This window comes from Magnolia sinica, chromosome 15, assembly GCF_029962835.1.
Source record: "Magnolia sinica isolate HGM2019 chromosome 15, MsV1, whole genome shotgun sequence".
Taxonomy (NCBI): Eukaryota; Viridiplantae; Streptophyta; class Magnoliopsida; order Magnoliales; family Magnoliaceae; genus Magnolia; species Magnolia sinica.
Window position 1 is genome coordinate 18,135,612 of NC_080587.1, and position 17,350 is coordinate 18,152,961.

Sequence of the window (17,350 nt, forward strand, 5' to 3'; positions counted from 1 at the left end):
ACTAAATTTGAAGAGGACGGATCACCCACAATCAGTTGTATGCTGCAACCCAGATTTTTATGCAAAAATTTTAGTTTCCAGATTTGCCTATAAAAAAAATATCATATTTTCAAAAGCAAAGTTCTTAGCAAAGGCGGGCGGATGCCTTTTGGAGAGCTGATCATGGACCCTTCTTTGCCAATCAACCATTTAAAGCCAACCCCAACTTACTGGGAGAAAGGCTAAGCTGATGATGGTGATAATATACTCGTGAGCCTTTGCATGTCCATCTTTTAGATTCTCTATACAAAATGGAGAACAATCTCTGTCTACGAAGCTATGTATCATTCCTTCCCATTGAGGCAATAGGATATATGGTTTCGGATTTTATAGTACCTCAAACAGTAATATTAGTGGAAATGTTTCTGAAAATGTTTGGCGATGTCTATGGGAGCATCATTGTTTGCAGTTACCTAATCATGGCAACATACAGAAGCTTATGTGAAGATATCGACCAATATCGACTTTCTGATGGCTCAATGGTACATTCATGGTTTTCTTAATGCATGTGGATAATAACTAGTTTTGGAGAAAAAAAAAAAATAATCCAAGTTACTGTTATGTTGCAGAGATGCCGCATACTTGGCAGAATTTTCAGATACAGGTTCAACCTCGAACTCCAATTCACCATTGACAAACGGGATGCAATTTTTCTCCTTCCAACAAATACCGTTCTATGAACGGATCTGACCGAACTTCCATTCAATACAACAGCTTGGATTAGAGAAGCTAGACCTGGTGCCTCTCATCCATGTTCAAGTCTCTGAGGGAAAATGGGGATACAAGTCAAAGTAAAGATTGTCTTCTCTGCAATTGAGGGTCGATGATTCAGTTCATTCATGGATGAGGCCCACTTGACTGCATGGTCAAATGATCAAGACCAGCACCCATCTGCTTGCCCCTACCATTGTGGATGGTTGTACAGAAGACTCACTTGAGCTGCCTAATTAAGCTGCATAGTCAGATTATGAAGACAACGCGTCTGCTCACATCTATCGCTTGTGGGTGATTGTACACAAAACATGTGAATTGGAGAATCCTACCTGTCTGATTTTCTCTACTGAGTGTAGACTATTGGCTGAATGTTTTCATCACCTGTTTGCTTGAAGGCTGTTACTGAGAAAGATATGATTGTCCTATTGATTTGATATTTATGCAGTTGACTGTCAACCATAGGACTTATAAGATTGACATACCAGATAATACACATACACCCATGAGTTGTACAGGCCCAGTCAAGTAGTGGACCTTTAGACATAAGGGCAAGCTCCAAATTGAAAATGAGTCAGTAGGTCTCTTGTTTGTCAAGGGTGGGCAATTTGTCTTCAAAGGGGATCCTTCAAATTGAGCATAGATGTTCCTCATTGCTTGTGAGTTAATCAGCTAGCGAGGCTTCATAAATAGCTTTTGGGAAGGAATGGTCACTTTACTAGCTGTTTGTAGCTCTATCTATGTGTCCAGTTAGAAACCATTGCATATAAAACGGATCTGCAGTCTAACTGTTATGCATGTTACAACTAATCAAACAGGTTTTATGTGTGATATTTATGTTAAGGAACCGATCACCCATTGTATTTATTGTTTGGCTGTGGATATCTCTGTTTAACCATTTGCTCATACTATGAAATTTGCTGAGTTCAGTTCAGTGTTGATTCAATTCAGTGCACTGATTCTCTAAGGTTGTGTCTGGAAATTTGGAAATGCAAGTGATTTGAATTGCAAACACAATCAATAAACGACAGAATTGTAACTAAATTGCTGAGTTTAGTTCACTATCAATTCGGTTTAGAACACTGATTCTACTGAGACTGCATTTAGATACACAACTGATAAACAGTCATCCAATCAATAAACGACAATTTTCTAGGTAATTGGCTTAGTTTAGTTTGCTAACAATTCAATTCAGCACACTGATTCCCTAAGGATATATTTGAAACTTCCTATATGCAACTAAGTGGAATTGCAAACGCTCACCCAAGCATCTGAATTGTAACTACAGTGCTCACCCAAGCATCTGAATTGTAACTACAGTTTTGTTGTTTCCACTTCACCGAGTAATTAATTCAATTGAATTAGTCGGCGCTGCCAGATGTAGCCTACTTTTGTAGACCACTACATTTACAAGTTGAGATTACTTTTTTACAGCAGCAAATTCATGAGTTCACTTTATCAAATCATAGAAAATGGCCAATTGTATTGTGTTTTCTTCTTCTGTTTTTTTTTTTTTTACACGCACTCACACCACACGGTGGAATTTCACCACAATGGGTGCTTGAACCCATGACCTGGTGTTGAAATGAGTAAGGTCCCCAACCAATTGTATTGTGTTGAATTGCAATTCAATATGATTCAACCAATCCCAAGTGTCAGACGATTTTCATTTTTCACTCATGGTTATATTATCTTTATTATTCTCAATATCATAATGGTCATGCCAGGGCCTGTGCCAAGGAACGAGCCGAGCCCAATTAATAATACATCCGAAAGGGGTTGATGGGCCTCTAGGGCCAAACCTGGCTTGGTTAGTAGATGGTCAAACTTTCAGGTCCAAGGCCATCCCCAGGCATGATAACCAAGACCAAGCCTATATATGGTTGGACCAGGCCCAAAGCCCAGACGGGCCGGTGTGACCCATTTATGGCACTATTGGGTCTCAATTAGAGAAATCAGCTGAGGTTTGGGTGACCTCCCACCCCTAGCCAAGGTTGTTGAAGCTAGCCTGGAGCAGGGGCTGGACCCATTGTTACATCCAAATGCTGCGGGTTCTCCAGCATATGGTCTTTTCATCCACCTGTGAGGTTTTGCCAGAGTGTTCGTTGCCGCCTTGAGCATATCTTACAGCTCTTACCTAAATGTATATTCATACATGCATGTTTTAGTTGAAGTTGTTGCATGGTATAAACACAGCTTTGTACATGTACAGTGTTTGTCTAGGTGTGTCTAAGTGAGTCCAAGTGCATCCAAGCATATTGCACTTTGACACACTAACAAACTTGGAGATACTTAGACCAATGGCATGCACTTAAATTCACTTAGAGAAACATTGTAAACTAACAAACTTTGTATTGGGTCCACCTCTTTTTAAATTATACACTGGATAGGAGTAACTAGTAAGTCTAAGTTCAATGTTCAAATTAACAAGCCAAAATGGGAGCAGCTAGTGATTGAGTCTATAAGTTCAATGTTCAAGTTAATTAACAAGCAAAAATATCCTCCAAAAGACAGAATCATGAGGGTAGTTGTATTAGAACACTTGGGCACTCGAATTCCCCCTATCCAAATGACCCTTAATGTTTTAATACCACTACCCTTATTTTTGAACATCTCAATTAATTGAAATCAATTTTCGAATCTCATCTTCATGGTACATATTAATCTTTATTTGTGTTCTTTACTTCATTACTTCCAAAGACCATTCTGTGGAGAAGGGGGCGAAGGTTGTTGAACCTGCTGTGGTTTTCTGCAGAAGTTGCTGTTGGGACTCTTTTCTTTTCTTTTTTGCTGAGCTTTCTTCCTTTGTTTCAATGGTGGTTGGGAATCTTTGGGATCGCTATTAGGGAATTCCTCTAATCTAGTATCAGCCTTTTTCTTGTCTCTCTTTTTTTTAAAAAATAAAAATAAAATTTTTATGCACTATATAGTAATGTCATATGATAGGTGTGGGCCATTTATTTTGTGGCGCCTGCCCAAATTTTGCACAGCTATTTTACCATATCAACAAAATTATAGGCAGTATGCTCTCACCTTCCTCTTATATATATATATATATGGGAAAAGGTACTATACGCTCGACCTTACGGAAGTATTACGTAAGGTCGAGCACTGTCAGCTTGCTTCCCGTTGGATGGCGTGATTTTGAAACCAACGGCCATCCGTTCACCGCATGTCGTAGGAATAGAACCGGTCATACCGGTTTTATTGAGGGCGAGCATGTACACGGCCCTTCAAATAGAAAGTTTTACTTAGCTGAAGCCATACCTATGCAGCCCTCTCTCTCTCTCTCTCTCTCTCCTTGGATTCCCAATGCTGCTACTTCCCGTGTAGCATCTCTCTCCCTCAATCCCTACCACCGGCAACGTCCGCCTCCACCTATCTCTCTCCCTCTCTCCCTCAATCCCTACTACCAGCCACGCCCGCCTCCACCTCTCTCTCCCTCATTCCCTACCACCACGCTGTGCAGACCTCAGATTGAGCGTTACAGGTAAGGCCTCTGTTTTTTTTAATATTTTCTTTGCTTTTTTTTGCCTTTGCTTTTGGTATTTTCTTTAATTTTTTCCTAACCAGCAACATTCATATGTGGGGTGCACCGCATCTTCTTCATTCATTGGAAGATGTTTCTAACCATATTTAATTTTATGTCCTGCATCAAATCCACTCATCAGAAGGGCCAGACTTGTGTGAGGAAAATGGTCAGTTGAAAAATCACCAATTGTCCCATCAGAAGGGCCTGGCTGCTGGCACTGGGCAATGTTCACATTGAGTCCCACCTGGTAATGGCCCGGATCTCCTACACGTTTGCAACACAAGCTGTTGCTGCAGTTGCTTCTTCAGTCTAAATTCTCATGAGTGGAATCATATGATCCTACACCGACGCCCTGCACAATTTATTGGGCTTTTGAATCTCAACAATTTGCGCTCATGGTTCTCTAATCCAGACCATTGGTGTTTTTCGTCCTACTGTTTATTGACATGCCACCAAAATGTCGCAGATTGGAATGTCGAAGTCACCGAACTTGGGCCTTTACTCAATTGAATGGAGTCAGTTGCTGTATCTCTCTTTTCAACCATCTATTTGCTGGCAGCAAATGGAAACTCCTCTTTGGACAAGAGCTATCAAAACATAAAACTAGACCAGGACCATTTCACAAATTTCCACATGAATTGGACAGATCGTTTAGGTAGGTTAGATGAAGTCAATATTCCTTGGAATGTTGTTCACATGGGATGAACAAGATCTATTCTCTTTGAAATCACTCGGAGTAGGTTCTGGTTTGCTCAACAGGGCCTAGGTATCGATTCCACCAATGTTGTTTGTTGGACAGCATTGCCATAGAGATTCTAATGTATGATCATCGTCTTGCAAGCATGCATTTCATTCATATGCAGTCAGCCGAAAGAATGATTACTTTTTAACTTCAGTTGGTCCATCAAGGCCTCCTTATCACAGCAATCTGCCACCAACAATCAAAAGGTCCCCACGGCCTATCTGGGTTATAAGAAGGCCCAGTGCTAAAACCATCCAGTAAGATCTGGTTGGCCTGATTTGATGCCTATCAGATTTTGGGTTGCACTGAAACTCATGCAGTTTGATCAGATTGTGGACCTACATGCGAGCACTAATCATGCCTACAATGTTCACATGACTAACTAGGCAGTGATAATCACTAAAATTCATATGTGTTTCATCCTTTATTTATAGCAGTTATATCTCTATGTCTCATGAAAGGTCACACACTTGTATTGTACATGATGTGTACTGATGACACTAGAGCACTACTTGATTACTACTTTTAAGCAATTTTGGCTATGGACCCACTTCTCAGTAGAAAAAGATTTGATGATGATAATGTGAAGAAGAGATGAGAATATTGAGAGAGAAGGAGGAGGAGAGTTTGGGAGAGATGATGTGTGTTAGGCTTGCATGCCCTAACACATAATATTTTATTATGAAAAAGCATATAGTACACTGCAGGGGAATAGGGAAGTGTGCACATGCACTTACACTAAAAGGACACACTATAAATATAATACACTAGCATTCTCTATACTCCCCCTCAAGTTGGAGCATAGATGTTGATCATGCCCAACTTGTCACGAACACGATGAAGAGCATCTCGACTCAAGGATTTTGTAAGAACATCAGCAAGTTGATCCCCAGATCGAACAAAAGGAGTAACAATTTCCTTAGAAGTAACTTTCTCCCGAATAAAGTGACAGTCAACCTCAATATGCTTGGTTCGCTCATGGAAAACTGGGTTACGAGCAATATGGATGGCCGCTTGATTATCATAGTAAAGAGGAATAGGACCCGAAGGAGGATAGCCAAGTTCTTCAAGAAGATTGCGAAGCCACACAAGTTCACATGTCGCATGAGCCATAGCACGATATTCAGCTTCAGCTGAGGACCGGGCAACAACTGGCTGCTTTTTGCTCTTCCAGGTTATAAGATTGCCACCTAGGAAGGTACAGAAGCCGGATGTAGAGCGGCGATCAAAAGTACTACCTGCACAATCAGCATCGGAATAGCCAGAAAGATGAAGATGACCATGCAACTGAAAGTAGAGGCCAAGACCCGGGACTGATTTTAAATACCGAAGTATGCGGTAGACAGCCGTGAGATGAGAAGTACAGGGAGCTTGCATGAATTGGCTAACAACCCCCACTGCAAATGAGAGATCTGGGCGAGTAATAGTCAGGTAAATAAGCCGGCCTACAAGTCGTCGATACATCTCGGGATCAGTAAGGAGAGGACCATCATCTGGTCGAAGCTTCTGTGAAGTATCCATGGGAGTGGTAGCAGGCTTGCACCCTAACATGCCGGTCTCCATGAGAAGATCGAGCGCATATTTTCGTTGTGACAAGACCAATTTGGATGATGAGCGAGCAACTTCAATTCCGAGGAAGTAACGAAGAGGACCAAGATCCTTGATTTCAAACTTGGTCTTCAAAAAATCTTTGACCTCCCTCATTCCAGCAGAATCACTACCGGACAAAACAATATCATCCACATAGACAATGAGAACCATGATGCCCGTCGATCGACGACATATAAAGAGAGAATGATCAGCATGACTACGAACAAAGCCAAACTCCAAGAGAGCCTGACTAAAATTTTCGAACCATGCACGTGGAGATTGTTTGAGTCCATAAAGAGCCTTCTTCAACCGACATACAAGTGCAGGGTTGTGAGAAGCAACAAAGCCAGGAGGTTGATGCATGTAAACTTCCTCTGTAAGATCCCCATGGAGAAATGCATTCTTAACATCAAGCTGAAACAAGGGCCATGATAAATTAACGGCCAAGGAGAGCACAACACGAATTGAATTAAGCTTAGCCACTGGAGAAAATGTCTCGAAGTAATCCACACCATGAGTCTGGGTGTAACCTTTAGCAACAAGACGGGCTTTATAGCGATCAATTGAGCCATCTGGAAGAAACTTGATTGTATAAACCCATCGACAGCCAACAGGCTTATGGCCTACAGGAAGTGGCACAAGATCCCAAGTATGATTCTTCTCAAGAGCAGACATTTCTTCCATCATCGCCTTTGTCCAATCAGGACTCTGAAGAGCATGTGAGAGAGATCTAGGAATAGTCTGTGATGAAAGGGAAGCTGCAAACGACTGAAAAGACGGTGAAAGATGATCATATGAAACGAAATTACTAATGGGGTGTTGAGTACAAGATCGTGACCCTTTGCGCAAGGCAATGGGAAGATCTAAACTCGAGATAGGAGAGTCACCTGAACCAACATCCAAAGTGATCGGAAGGATGGATGACTGAGCGTGTGAAGATTTATCTCGATGATGATACACCCGCAGAGGCTTAGGCTCACCCATATCACCAACAGGATGCTGAATAGAGGGCAGAGGAGTTTTCCCATGATCACTAGTGGAAAGAAGATAAGAGTCATACTCCCCCTGACTCGCAAGAGGATCACAGAGGGATCAGCTTGGAGCGGAGAAAAAAAATATATATCCTCAAAGAAGGTTACATCAGCAGAGACATATTTCTTTCGAGTCAATGGGTCAAAGCGTTTATACCCTTTCTGACTCCGAGGATACCCTGGAAAGACACATTTAATTGCCCTTGGGCTAAGTTTATCATTACTTCCATCCAAAATTTGAATAAAGCACATGCAACCAAAAACTTTAGGTGGTAGAGGAAATGGATTATCATGATGATACAATATAGCAAATGAAGATTTATAAGACATGATACATGAGGGTATATGATTAATAAGAAAAGTAGCAGTTAGAAGAGCATCACCCCAAAAATGTTCAGGTAGGTGCATACCAAGAAAAAAGGTACGAACAACTTCATGAAGATGACGATTCTTTCGTTCTACGATACTATTTTGTTGAGGTGTACGAGCGCACAACGTCCTAGAAAAAAAACCTTGTTCCCGCAAGAAGGACAGAAAGGTAGTAGACATGTATTCCCCCCATTATCAGAATGAAGGGTTTTGATGAAACATTGAAATTGAGTACACACTTCATGATAAAACACTTTAAACCCATCAAACACTTCACTTTTAGATTTCAAAAGATAAATCCAAGTGATGCATGAATAATCATCAATAAAGGTAATAAAATATCTAAATCTAAAAGTCGAGGTAACCAGAGCTGGTCCCCAGACATCCGAGTGAACTAAAAGAAAAGGTTGAGATTTCCTCCCAGAAGAGCTAGGAGGAAACGTAGCACGATGATGTTTAGACAATTCACAAATATCACAACATAATGGTTTAGTGATAGATAAGGAGGGAAATAAAAGTCTCAATCTAGCTATGGATGGGTGGCCTAAGCGGCAATGCCACCGAGTCATGGACTCTCGATCTAGAGAAAGGGTACTAGAAGCGGCAACAGGTGTATCATCGAGAAGATAAACGCCTCCTCGCTCATGCCCCCACCAATCACTCTCTTCGTCTGTAGGTCCTGAAACAAACAATAAGAAGGGAAGAAGGTGATGGAACAATTGAGTGATTTAGTAAGAGAGCTAACAGACAATAAGTTTAATGGAAAACGAGGCACATGCAATACGGAGGACAAAGACAAGGAAGAAGAGAGAGGGATGGAACCAATCCCAGAGATGGGAGATTGGGTTCCATCTGCGACTGTGACATACTGAGTGGGAGAAGAAGAAGAAGAATAAGAAGAAAAGAATTGCAACTTACCAGTCATATGGGAGGAAGCTCCAGAGTCAATGACCCAGGAGGTAGGAGAGGATGACGCAAGAAGGGCGGTACCTGACTGGGCCGAAGCTGCGTGAGAAGGCTCAGGAATATCCCGAATGTGAAGCCGCATAAGGGCATCATATGCCGCCCGAGAAATAATAAGAGACTCCCCTGAAGTAGACTGCTCAGCTGTCGGGGTGGAAGACTGTGTCTCAGAAGCAACAGTGGAAGCAACAGAAGCAGCGGCATACGTAGGACGACCATGTAGCTGCCAGCAATAATCAATAGTGTGATTAGTTCCACCGCAATGTGAACAAATGCGGGAACCATCACGTCCTCGTCCATGTCCACCACGACCACGAAGACTACTGCCGCCGCGACTGCGATCTCCCTCGTGGCCTCTACCACGACCACCAAAATCAGAAATGCGCCCTGAGCTCAAGGATGGTACCCGAAGACCGAGGACTGATCGCCAACAAGATGTGCCGAACGCTCGGGTGACACAAATGAATGAGAAGGAAGAGTAGAGACCATAGCACGCTGACACATGGCATAGACTGTCGTCAATGGGGGAAGAGGATCCTGCATAACAACCTGATCGCGAACGTGAAGATAATCAGAACTCAACCCAGCGAGGAACTGCATGATACGAGTATCATCCCGTTGCTTATGAGCATGTTCATGATCCTCTTTACATTTGGAAGGAAGAGGCTGATACATATCCAACTCATCCCACATACCCCGAAGCATCGAATAGTAGTCTTTTAAGGATCTGGAGTTTTGTTGAAATCAACCAATTTCTTGAATAAGCTGGAATACCCGTGAAAAATTCTGAGATTCCGAGAACATATCATGAAGCGTATCCCAAATGCCTTTAGCCGAGGATAAAAACATCACTGAGTGGCTAATCGAGGAATCCATGCTATTCAACAACCATGCAATAACTTGATAATTCTCCTTTGTCCAAGACTTGTAGGTAACATCTGTAGAGCTTGGGGGATCATCCAAAATATACGACAACTTGTCACGGGCTCCTAAAAATACTTTTACAGATTGTGCCCATTGAAGATAGTTGTCACCATTCAACTTAATGGAGGTAATCTGCAAGGGGTTAGATTCAAGAGACCCTATGCCAAGAGATGAGGGCCCTTTGTCAGCCATAATAGAGTCCAAGAGAAATAAACCTATGCCAAGAGACCCCCTATGCCAAGAAAGATTGATTCAAACAACTCTATCTCACTCAATCCTTCAACATAACAAGAGATAAACCTCAAACAAATATCAATCATCCAAAATACCATGAAACGCAGTCAAATAGGGCCTGACCGAGTGAAAAACGGCCCAGCCGCACGCCCATTTGAGGTTAAAAACCTCTCAAACATTGATCTTAAGTAAAAAAATCCACCATGGATAGCTTGGGAGGAAGATTTCGGTCCATCTTGAGTAAAGAAACCGAAGAAAAGCTTACCGATTTGAGGTAGATCGAAGAAAAATGGAATCTGGAACCGATTTTCGAATTTCTCTATTTCGCCCAAAATACCATGAAATGAGGTCCAATAAATTCTGAAAAAATCATGACAAATCTTCTAAAATCAAGATCTATCAAACCCCTAAACTTTTAGCTCAAACAGAGCCCATGCGTCCGTACAACGCTGACGTCAGCCGTACGGCTGCTGACGTCAGCAAGGTGACGTGTCGCCTCTCAACCTGTTGGATGCGGAATGCCTTGAACTTGCTCTGATACCAAGTAGAAAAAGATTTGATGAGGATAATGTGAAGAAGAGATGAGAATATTGAGAGAGAAGGAGGAGGAGAGTTTGGGAGAGATGATGTGTGTTAGGCTTGCATGCCCTAACACATAATATTTTATTATGAAAAAGCATATAGTACACTGCAGGGGAATAGGGAAGTGTGCACATGCACTTACACTAAAAGGACACACTATAAATATAATACACTAGCATTCTCTATACTTCTCTCTGTAGGTGATTTGCCACAATGTCAGCTTATAGGCTTTCTCTAGCCATCTATAATTTAGGTGGTTGCTGTCTTAACAAGCCAGGCAAGGATGTTGGGATGGTGAAATAGCTATTTTAATTGTTGTACAAAGCCTGCAGTTTTTGTTTCCTGCATGGTGTTTCGAGGCCTTCCAACTTCTTCTTCTTCTTCTTCTACTTCTTTTTTTTTTTTTTTGCCCATGTTCTTCCTGTTGGTGGGTCTGTTTGGCCTTTTTTCCTATAGTGGAAGCTAAAGGAAGTTCTGCCTTCTTTATGTGGTGCGCCCATTTGGGCTTGTTGTCACGAATCAGGTAGGGCCCCTACATTAGGCTGGTTTACTCACCAAGTGTGCCCGATAAATGGACTCGCATGGTATTTGAACAATCTTTGTCATCTCCACAAAGCTGACTGGAATTGGTGTGCTGGTTTGTCCACAAAGCGAGTGGACCTGGTGTGCTAGCTCAAACATTATGTTTGTTGCAATGGACTCGGCTGTGTTGTTTTTCTGTTTTTCTGTGTTTTGATGCTGGGTGCATTGTAAGGCGAAAAGGTTGAATGCGTACAAACGAAGGATAACAGTAACCAAAGCAATGAAAAGGAAATGGAATCAGCTGAGTGGCATTGGGTGACACAACAGTATCGGTGCCTATTTGCCGTGGGTGAGCCTACAAACATCCGGTCTACAATTTGGGTGGGTGATGGAATGGGGTCCTGCATGCATCACCATTGCAAATGTAGGATGTGAGCCTGATTCACTCCTGACCATGGATCCGATGGTAAATGGATTATAGCCTGCAAAATTCATTGCCAGAGAGCCAAATGCACATGGAGTAAGCAGGTGAAAGGTGAACTTAGCATATGATCCATCCAACTGGTGGTTCACCCCTCTAATAAGCCAAAAAAGATCAGTGGACAAGGATGAATAGTTCACCTGGGACACTAAAAAAGGATGATTTTTTTTTTAATTATTTTTAGTCATGGGGGGTTGGTAGGTGCTCGAACAATGGAAACCAACTTGTAGGGACGGTGTAGATAAAACCATTCGACTAAAGTATCTAGAGTTATAAAGAAAAAGGAACAAATTTTGAATTTTCAAATATGAAAAAATCCTTCCAATTTGATATGTTTCGACAATTAAATAATTTTTTCTGCATCCTCATTTGTTTCAATTCTTTAAATTATATAGAAGGGAGTTATTTGATACTTTGGTAGAATATGCCAATATTATTCACTAGAATAAGCTATAGGTTGTTATTGTTTTTTTTCTTTTCTTTTCTTTTTTCTTCTTCATTTATAAATAGTAATTTTTGTGCCCTCATATTTATTTTCGTAGCTTTTGGTTAACCGAACTCATTTTCTGGAGAATTTTCTGGAAGTTACTAGTTATTGGTTGACCATATACAATCAGATTGATGATCATGGGCAAGAAGTGAAGTGGAGAATGAAGAAACGGGTCTTTGCTTTCATTGATGTTGAGAAACTTGGATCCATCACATTTGGACAGGTAATCTACTTGATTTTGTGCCATTTGATAAATGTCATTTCTTGTAGAGGTTCCTCAAATGAGTTCTACAAAATCCACTTTTTTGTCTTTTTTATTTTTTGAAACTTTTTAGAATTTGAAAAAAAATTGCTTCATGCAAATGACTACATCCATTTGTAAAGTTTTCAAAGAAGCTTGACAGGAACTGCAGGCAACAATCTTTTATTGTGAAAACGATATCAAATCATTTGTGATCAGCATTACTTGTGTGCTTTCGTCAGCTGTTCCTGTGACAATTGAGGGAGAGAGGGAGAGAGAGGTGGAGGCGGGCGTGGCTGGTAGTAGGGATTGAGGGAGAGAGGGAGAGAGACAGGTGGAGGCGGACGTGGCTGGTGTTAGGGATTGAGGGAGAGAGATGCTGCACGGGATGTAGCTGCTTTGGGGATCCAGGGAGAGAGAGAGAGAGAGAGAGAGAGAGAGAGAGAGAGAGGGCTGCACGGGCATGGCTTCAGCTGAGTAAAACTTTCTATTTAAAGGGCCGTGTACATCCTCGCCCTCAATGAAACCGGTATGACCGGTTCTACTGCGGTAAACGGATGGCCGTTGGTTTCAAAATGGCTCCATCCGACGGTAAGCAAGCTGACAGCGCTCGACCTTACAGAGTGCTTCCGTAAGGTCGAGCGTATAGTACCTTTTCCCTATATATATATCCGTGTGTGTGTGGGGCATAGGAAAAATTCAGTGCCTTCGCTTTTCATTGGTCCACATGATGATTCCTGCTAACAAGATTGTAAGTAGAGCTGTACACGAGCAGACTAAGGCTCGAGTACTCGCTCGACTCAACTCGGAATGCTCGACTCGTAGAGTACGAGTCTAGAAGTACTCGACTCGGTACCTGTGTATATAACTCCGCCCGAAAAAAAAAAAAGCCCTACCCGCCCGTCATTTTCCACAGCGCCCAGGCCCCAAACCCTAACCCCACCGCCCCACGGCCCCACCCGTCCTTTTCAAGCAGCGCCACCCTTCCCTCCCAGCCAGCATTCAAAAAAATCTCTCTCTCTCTCTCTCCTCTCCCTCTCCCAGCGGCCAGCGCCCGTCCGGCCGCCCCCCTTCTTCCCTCTCTCTCTCTCTCACTCGCCAGTCGCCCCTATCCCCTGTCCGGCGGTGCTTGGTTCGAAAAAAACTCTCTCTCTCTCTCTCTCTCCTCTCCCTCTCCCAGCGCCCGGCCGGCGGTCCCTCTTCTTCCCTCTCTCTCTCTCACTGGCCCCTATCCCCTGTTCGGCGGTGCCGCTAGTCCCTGCGGCCTATCCGGTGCCCCTGTCCGGTGACGGAGCTCGTCCCTGCCACTCGTCCGGTGTGCCGCAGCTCGTCCCTGCCAGGCTGCCACTCGTCCTGCCCTGCACGCAGCTGCCGGTCGTCCCTCTTCTGCTCGCCCGGTAAGGTGTGGCCGTATGGGGTTTATTTTTTTAATTTTTAATTGCTAATATATGTTAGAAATTGTTAATATAGTTTGAAATTAACCTGATATTTGTGTTTTCTCTTGATATCATGGTGAATTGCTAAGTTCAGTTTCCATTTGCATACATGTTGTATCATTGAGTGAATGTAAATATTTTGTAAATATTTATATTAAGTGAATGTGATCCGAGTTGAACTGATTTGAATCGAGTCAAGTTTGAGTCAAGTTCTAAGCCTACTCAAGTTCGAGTTAAGTTCTAAGCTGAGTCGAGTTGACCAAATTAACCAAGCTAACTCAGTTCATGTACAACTCTAGCATACAAATATAAAAGTGGGGCATTTTAAATTGACTGAAAATGGATCACAGATCTAAGGGTTAGGATTTTTCACGATAGAAGATGCTTGTGCATCCACCATTCATGTTTTAGCCATTAGATCAATTGTCTGAATCATGAACGTGCGACTCACTCCAAAAGCTCAGACAACGATGCACGTAGAGTTCGTGCATACATGTTGTATCATTGACTGTATTGGTCTCATTGTTGATTTTCCTTTTCTCTAACTATAATTTACATTACATGTACTTGGTTTTCTATGGTACGAAATATATTGCAACAACCCCAGTTCATCGCGGTAGGCGGTAGCCCACTCTTGATTATCGCCGTTCATCATTGTACACAGGGCAGGGCTGTGGATTTGAAAAGGTAAATTACACAGTCCTATCACTTGATGTACGTGAGAGTGCAAACCCAGGACAGTCCGGATCCATACTGATAGGAATGCAGATTAAATGGTATTGAATTTCATTAGGTAGAATTAAAATTGTATATGAGTCAAACCAAGTTGGCCATCAAAATTCCTAGCCTGCCCTCGGTCTCAAATTGGCCATGTGGGCCCAGGTCAAAATATTCAATTTGATCCTGTATGGTCAAAATATAGTTTTGGGATTAACCTGATATGTTAATATAGAAATTGTTTAACATATGTTAGAAATTGTTAATATAGAAATTTTTTTAATCAAAGGTGAACATCTCACTCCCAATTATTTACTTTAGTGTGTGGCCCACCTCAATTACAACTTACAAGTCATCATTTTGTTTGTTTGTTTATTTCTAAGCCTATCGTGGGTCTTCAATTAATATCATGGTGGGCCTATCAAAGTCAGAGTAGCTTTTGTTTATAAAGATCTTTAAATGTGATCCACTTAATAAGTGGATAGGGCTAACAATTAATGAAACTGTTAGTGTTGAATGCTACCACTTTAAGATGCCTTTGGTTTTTTATTTGACATTTTGTTATTAGTTAGCTAGATGATAAATGTCAATTTCAGCATGCTCCATTGTTTGCATAGATATGAATTATTTGTATTGTTTTAGTTGTAGACTTGTAGTATAAGATAATCGGTTGCCCATTTGAGGATTTCTATGTTGCCAGACATAGATTCAGTGTGTTCTTGGATGCATAGAAATTCTCAAATTGTCCCTTTTTGGACAATTCAGGGTTAGATAGATTGTAATGTCTTCATTTATTCCAATTTAAATGCATATGCCTGTTCTGATTTCGTCTCTTCTTTTTCTCTCTGGATATATTTCATGTATTTATTTCCGTCGTCAAATGTCCACACTTTGTGTTGATGATTGACATGGGAATCAAATACAAGATTAATATATTCTTGAGAGATAAGGGGAGATGCTGCCGAAATTTCGGCGTAGCATTTAAATTGAAAAATGAAGCATTACAATCTATCTAACTTTGAATGGGTGACTGATTTAGACAGTTAAGTAATTATGCCCGTCTAGCGGTCTAACCATCTAGGACCCTAGGTATAGCCGTATAACATATCGAGAACTTTATTTTATAGATGGCTAGTCAAGACGAAAGCCCAAATACCCCTGGAATGGGTGCATCGGCCACATCTACTCTAATAGTAGAGGGTGACACAGACACGTCAACCGCATGCAAAGGGAAGAAGAAGAGATCAGCAGTGTGGGATGATTTCGAAGATGTGACAGTTAACGGTGTACAGAAGATAAAGTGTAATCACTGCAAAGGGTTATTCAGCAAGATTCCAGGAGGATCTACGACACATCTGATTAGACATTTGAAGACGTGTCCTAAGAAAGCAAGACTTCCTCCTCCCGGCCAACAGATACTGTCATTTACGAAGTCAGAAGGGGACGACTCCCAAGGCATAGTGTCCACTCATAAGTTTGACAAGGAGAAGTTGAATGAGTGGTTTGCTAGATTAGTGATTTTAGAAGAAAAACCTTTCAGAATGATTGAAAGTAAAGGATTTAGGGCTTTCTGTCAATTCCTTAATCCTCGGGTCGAGAATGTCTCCCGCGTCACAGTGCAGAGAGAAAGCATGAAGATGTACGCAAAGGAGAAGATGAAACTGAAAGAAGTTTTGGCTTCAGTGACTAGAATAGCTTTGACTTCTGATTTATGGACGGCGTCCAATCAAAGAAAAGGATACATTTCATTAACCGCTCACTATGTTGATAAAGATTGGAAACTATGCAAGAGAATTTTGAACTTCAAACACCTTCCTCCTCCACATACTGGTTTACTTATTTCAGATTGCATCTACAGTTGTCTAGAAGGCTGGGGCATTGAGAAGCAAATTTCAGCAATAACTTTAGACAATGCTTCAGCAAATGACAGTGTCATTTCATGCTTACGTAACCAGTTCAAGGCTACAGGAAATTTATTTTTTGAAGGAAAAATATTCCAGGTCAGATGTTGTGCCCATATTGTAAATTTGATTGTACAAGAAGGGCTGAAAGCAATTGACAATACTATAGAGAACATAAGAGAAAGTGTGAAATATATAAGGGGGTCACCATCGAGACTGAGTGTATGGAATGACATCATCCAACGTTTGAATGTGCCATCTAAAAAAACGTTGAAGTTGGATATCTGTACACATTGGAACTCGACCTATGAAATGTTAGATGCGGTAATGGAATTACAGCTTGCATTTCCTGAATACGCGACACGTGACAGAATGTATTCTTAGTTGCCGAGCACAGATGATTGGGCCAAAGCACAACAAGTTCACACATTTCTCAAAGTTTTCTACGATTGCACGAAGATTTTTTCTGGGAATCAGTATCCAACTGCGAATCTGTTTCTTCCGTCTCTTTGGAAAATTAAGGATGCTCTACAGAAAAATGCCAGTGCGGGTCCAGATTTCATACGCCAAATGACAGTTGGTATGAAGACGAAGTTCGATAAATACTGGGACGAATGTCATCTGTTGATGTCCTTGGCAGTTGTTCTTGATCCTCGTTGTAATATGGGGTTGGTTAGCTTTATTTTCATGAAGCTTTATCCTACTGAAAGAGCAGCAGCAGAGACGTCTAAGGTTCGTCAAGCCCTCGAAGATTTGTACAAATTGTATGTTAATACTTTACCTGCAGCGGGTGTTGAAGAAATTAGAGATGCGGATATTTTTGTACCTGGTAATCCGGATGTGCT

The 17,350-nt window shown here is 41.6% G+C and overlaps 1 protein-coding gene across 1 annotated transcript; it reads right to left on the bottom strand.

The window, feature by feature from the left end:
* Positions 1 to 8,321: 8,321 nt before the first annotated feature.
* Positions 8,322 to 10,668, bottom strand: LOC131227808 (uncharacterized). The gene is made up of 2 exons (XM_058223634.1): positions 9,005 to 10,668; positions 8,322 to 8,693 (listed from the first exon to the last, which is right to left on the bottom strand). Exons 1-2 carry the CDS (start codon positions 9,275 to 9,277, stop codon positions 8,595 to 8,597), a joined length of 372 nt encoding a protein of 123 aa, XP_058079617.1. The 5' UTR covers positions 9,278 to 10,668; the 3' UTR covers positions 8,322 to 8,594.
* Positions 10,669 to 17,350: the final 6,682 nt, after the last annotated feature.

What these genes read in the sequence shown, in the direction of transcription:
- LOC131227808 (XM_058223634.1), bottom strand. Translation starts at nt 9,277, where the DNA reads ATGGACGAGGACGTGATGGTTCCCGCATTTGTTCACATTGCGGTGGAA. An exon ending in CGCAGCTTCGGCCCAGTCAG is followed by an intron (nt 8,694 to 9,004) that starts GTACCGCCCTTC and finishes TGTTTGTTTCAG; the next exon opens with GACCTACAGACGAAGAGAGT.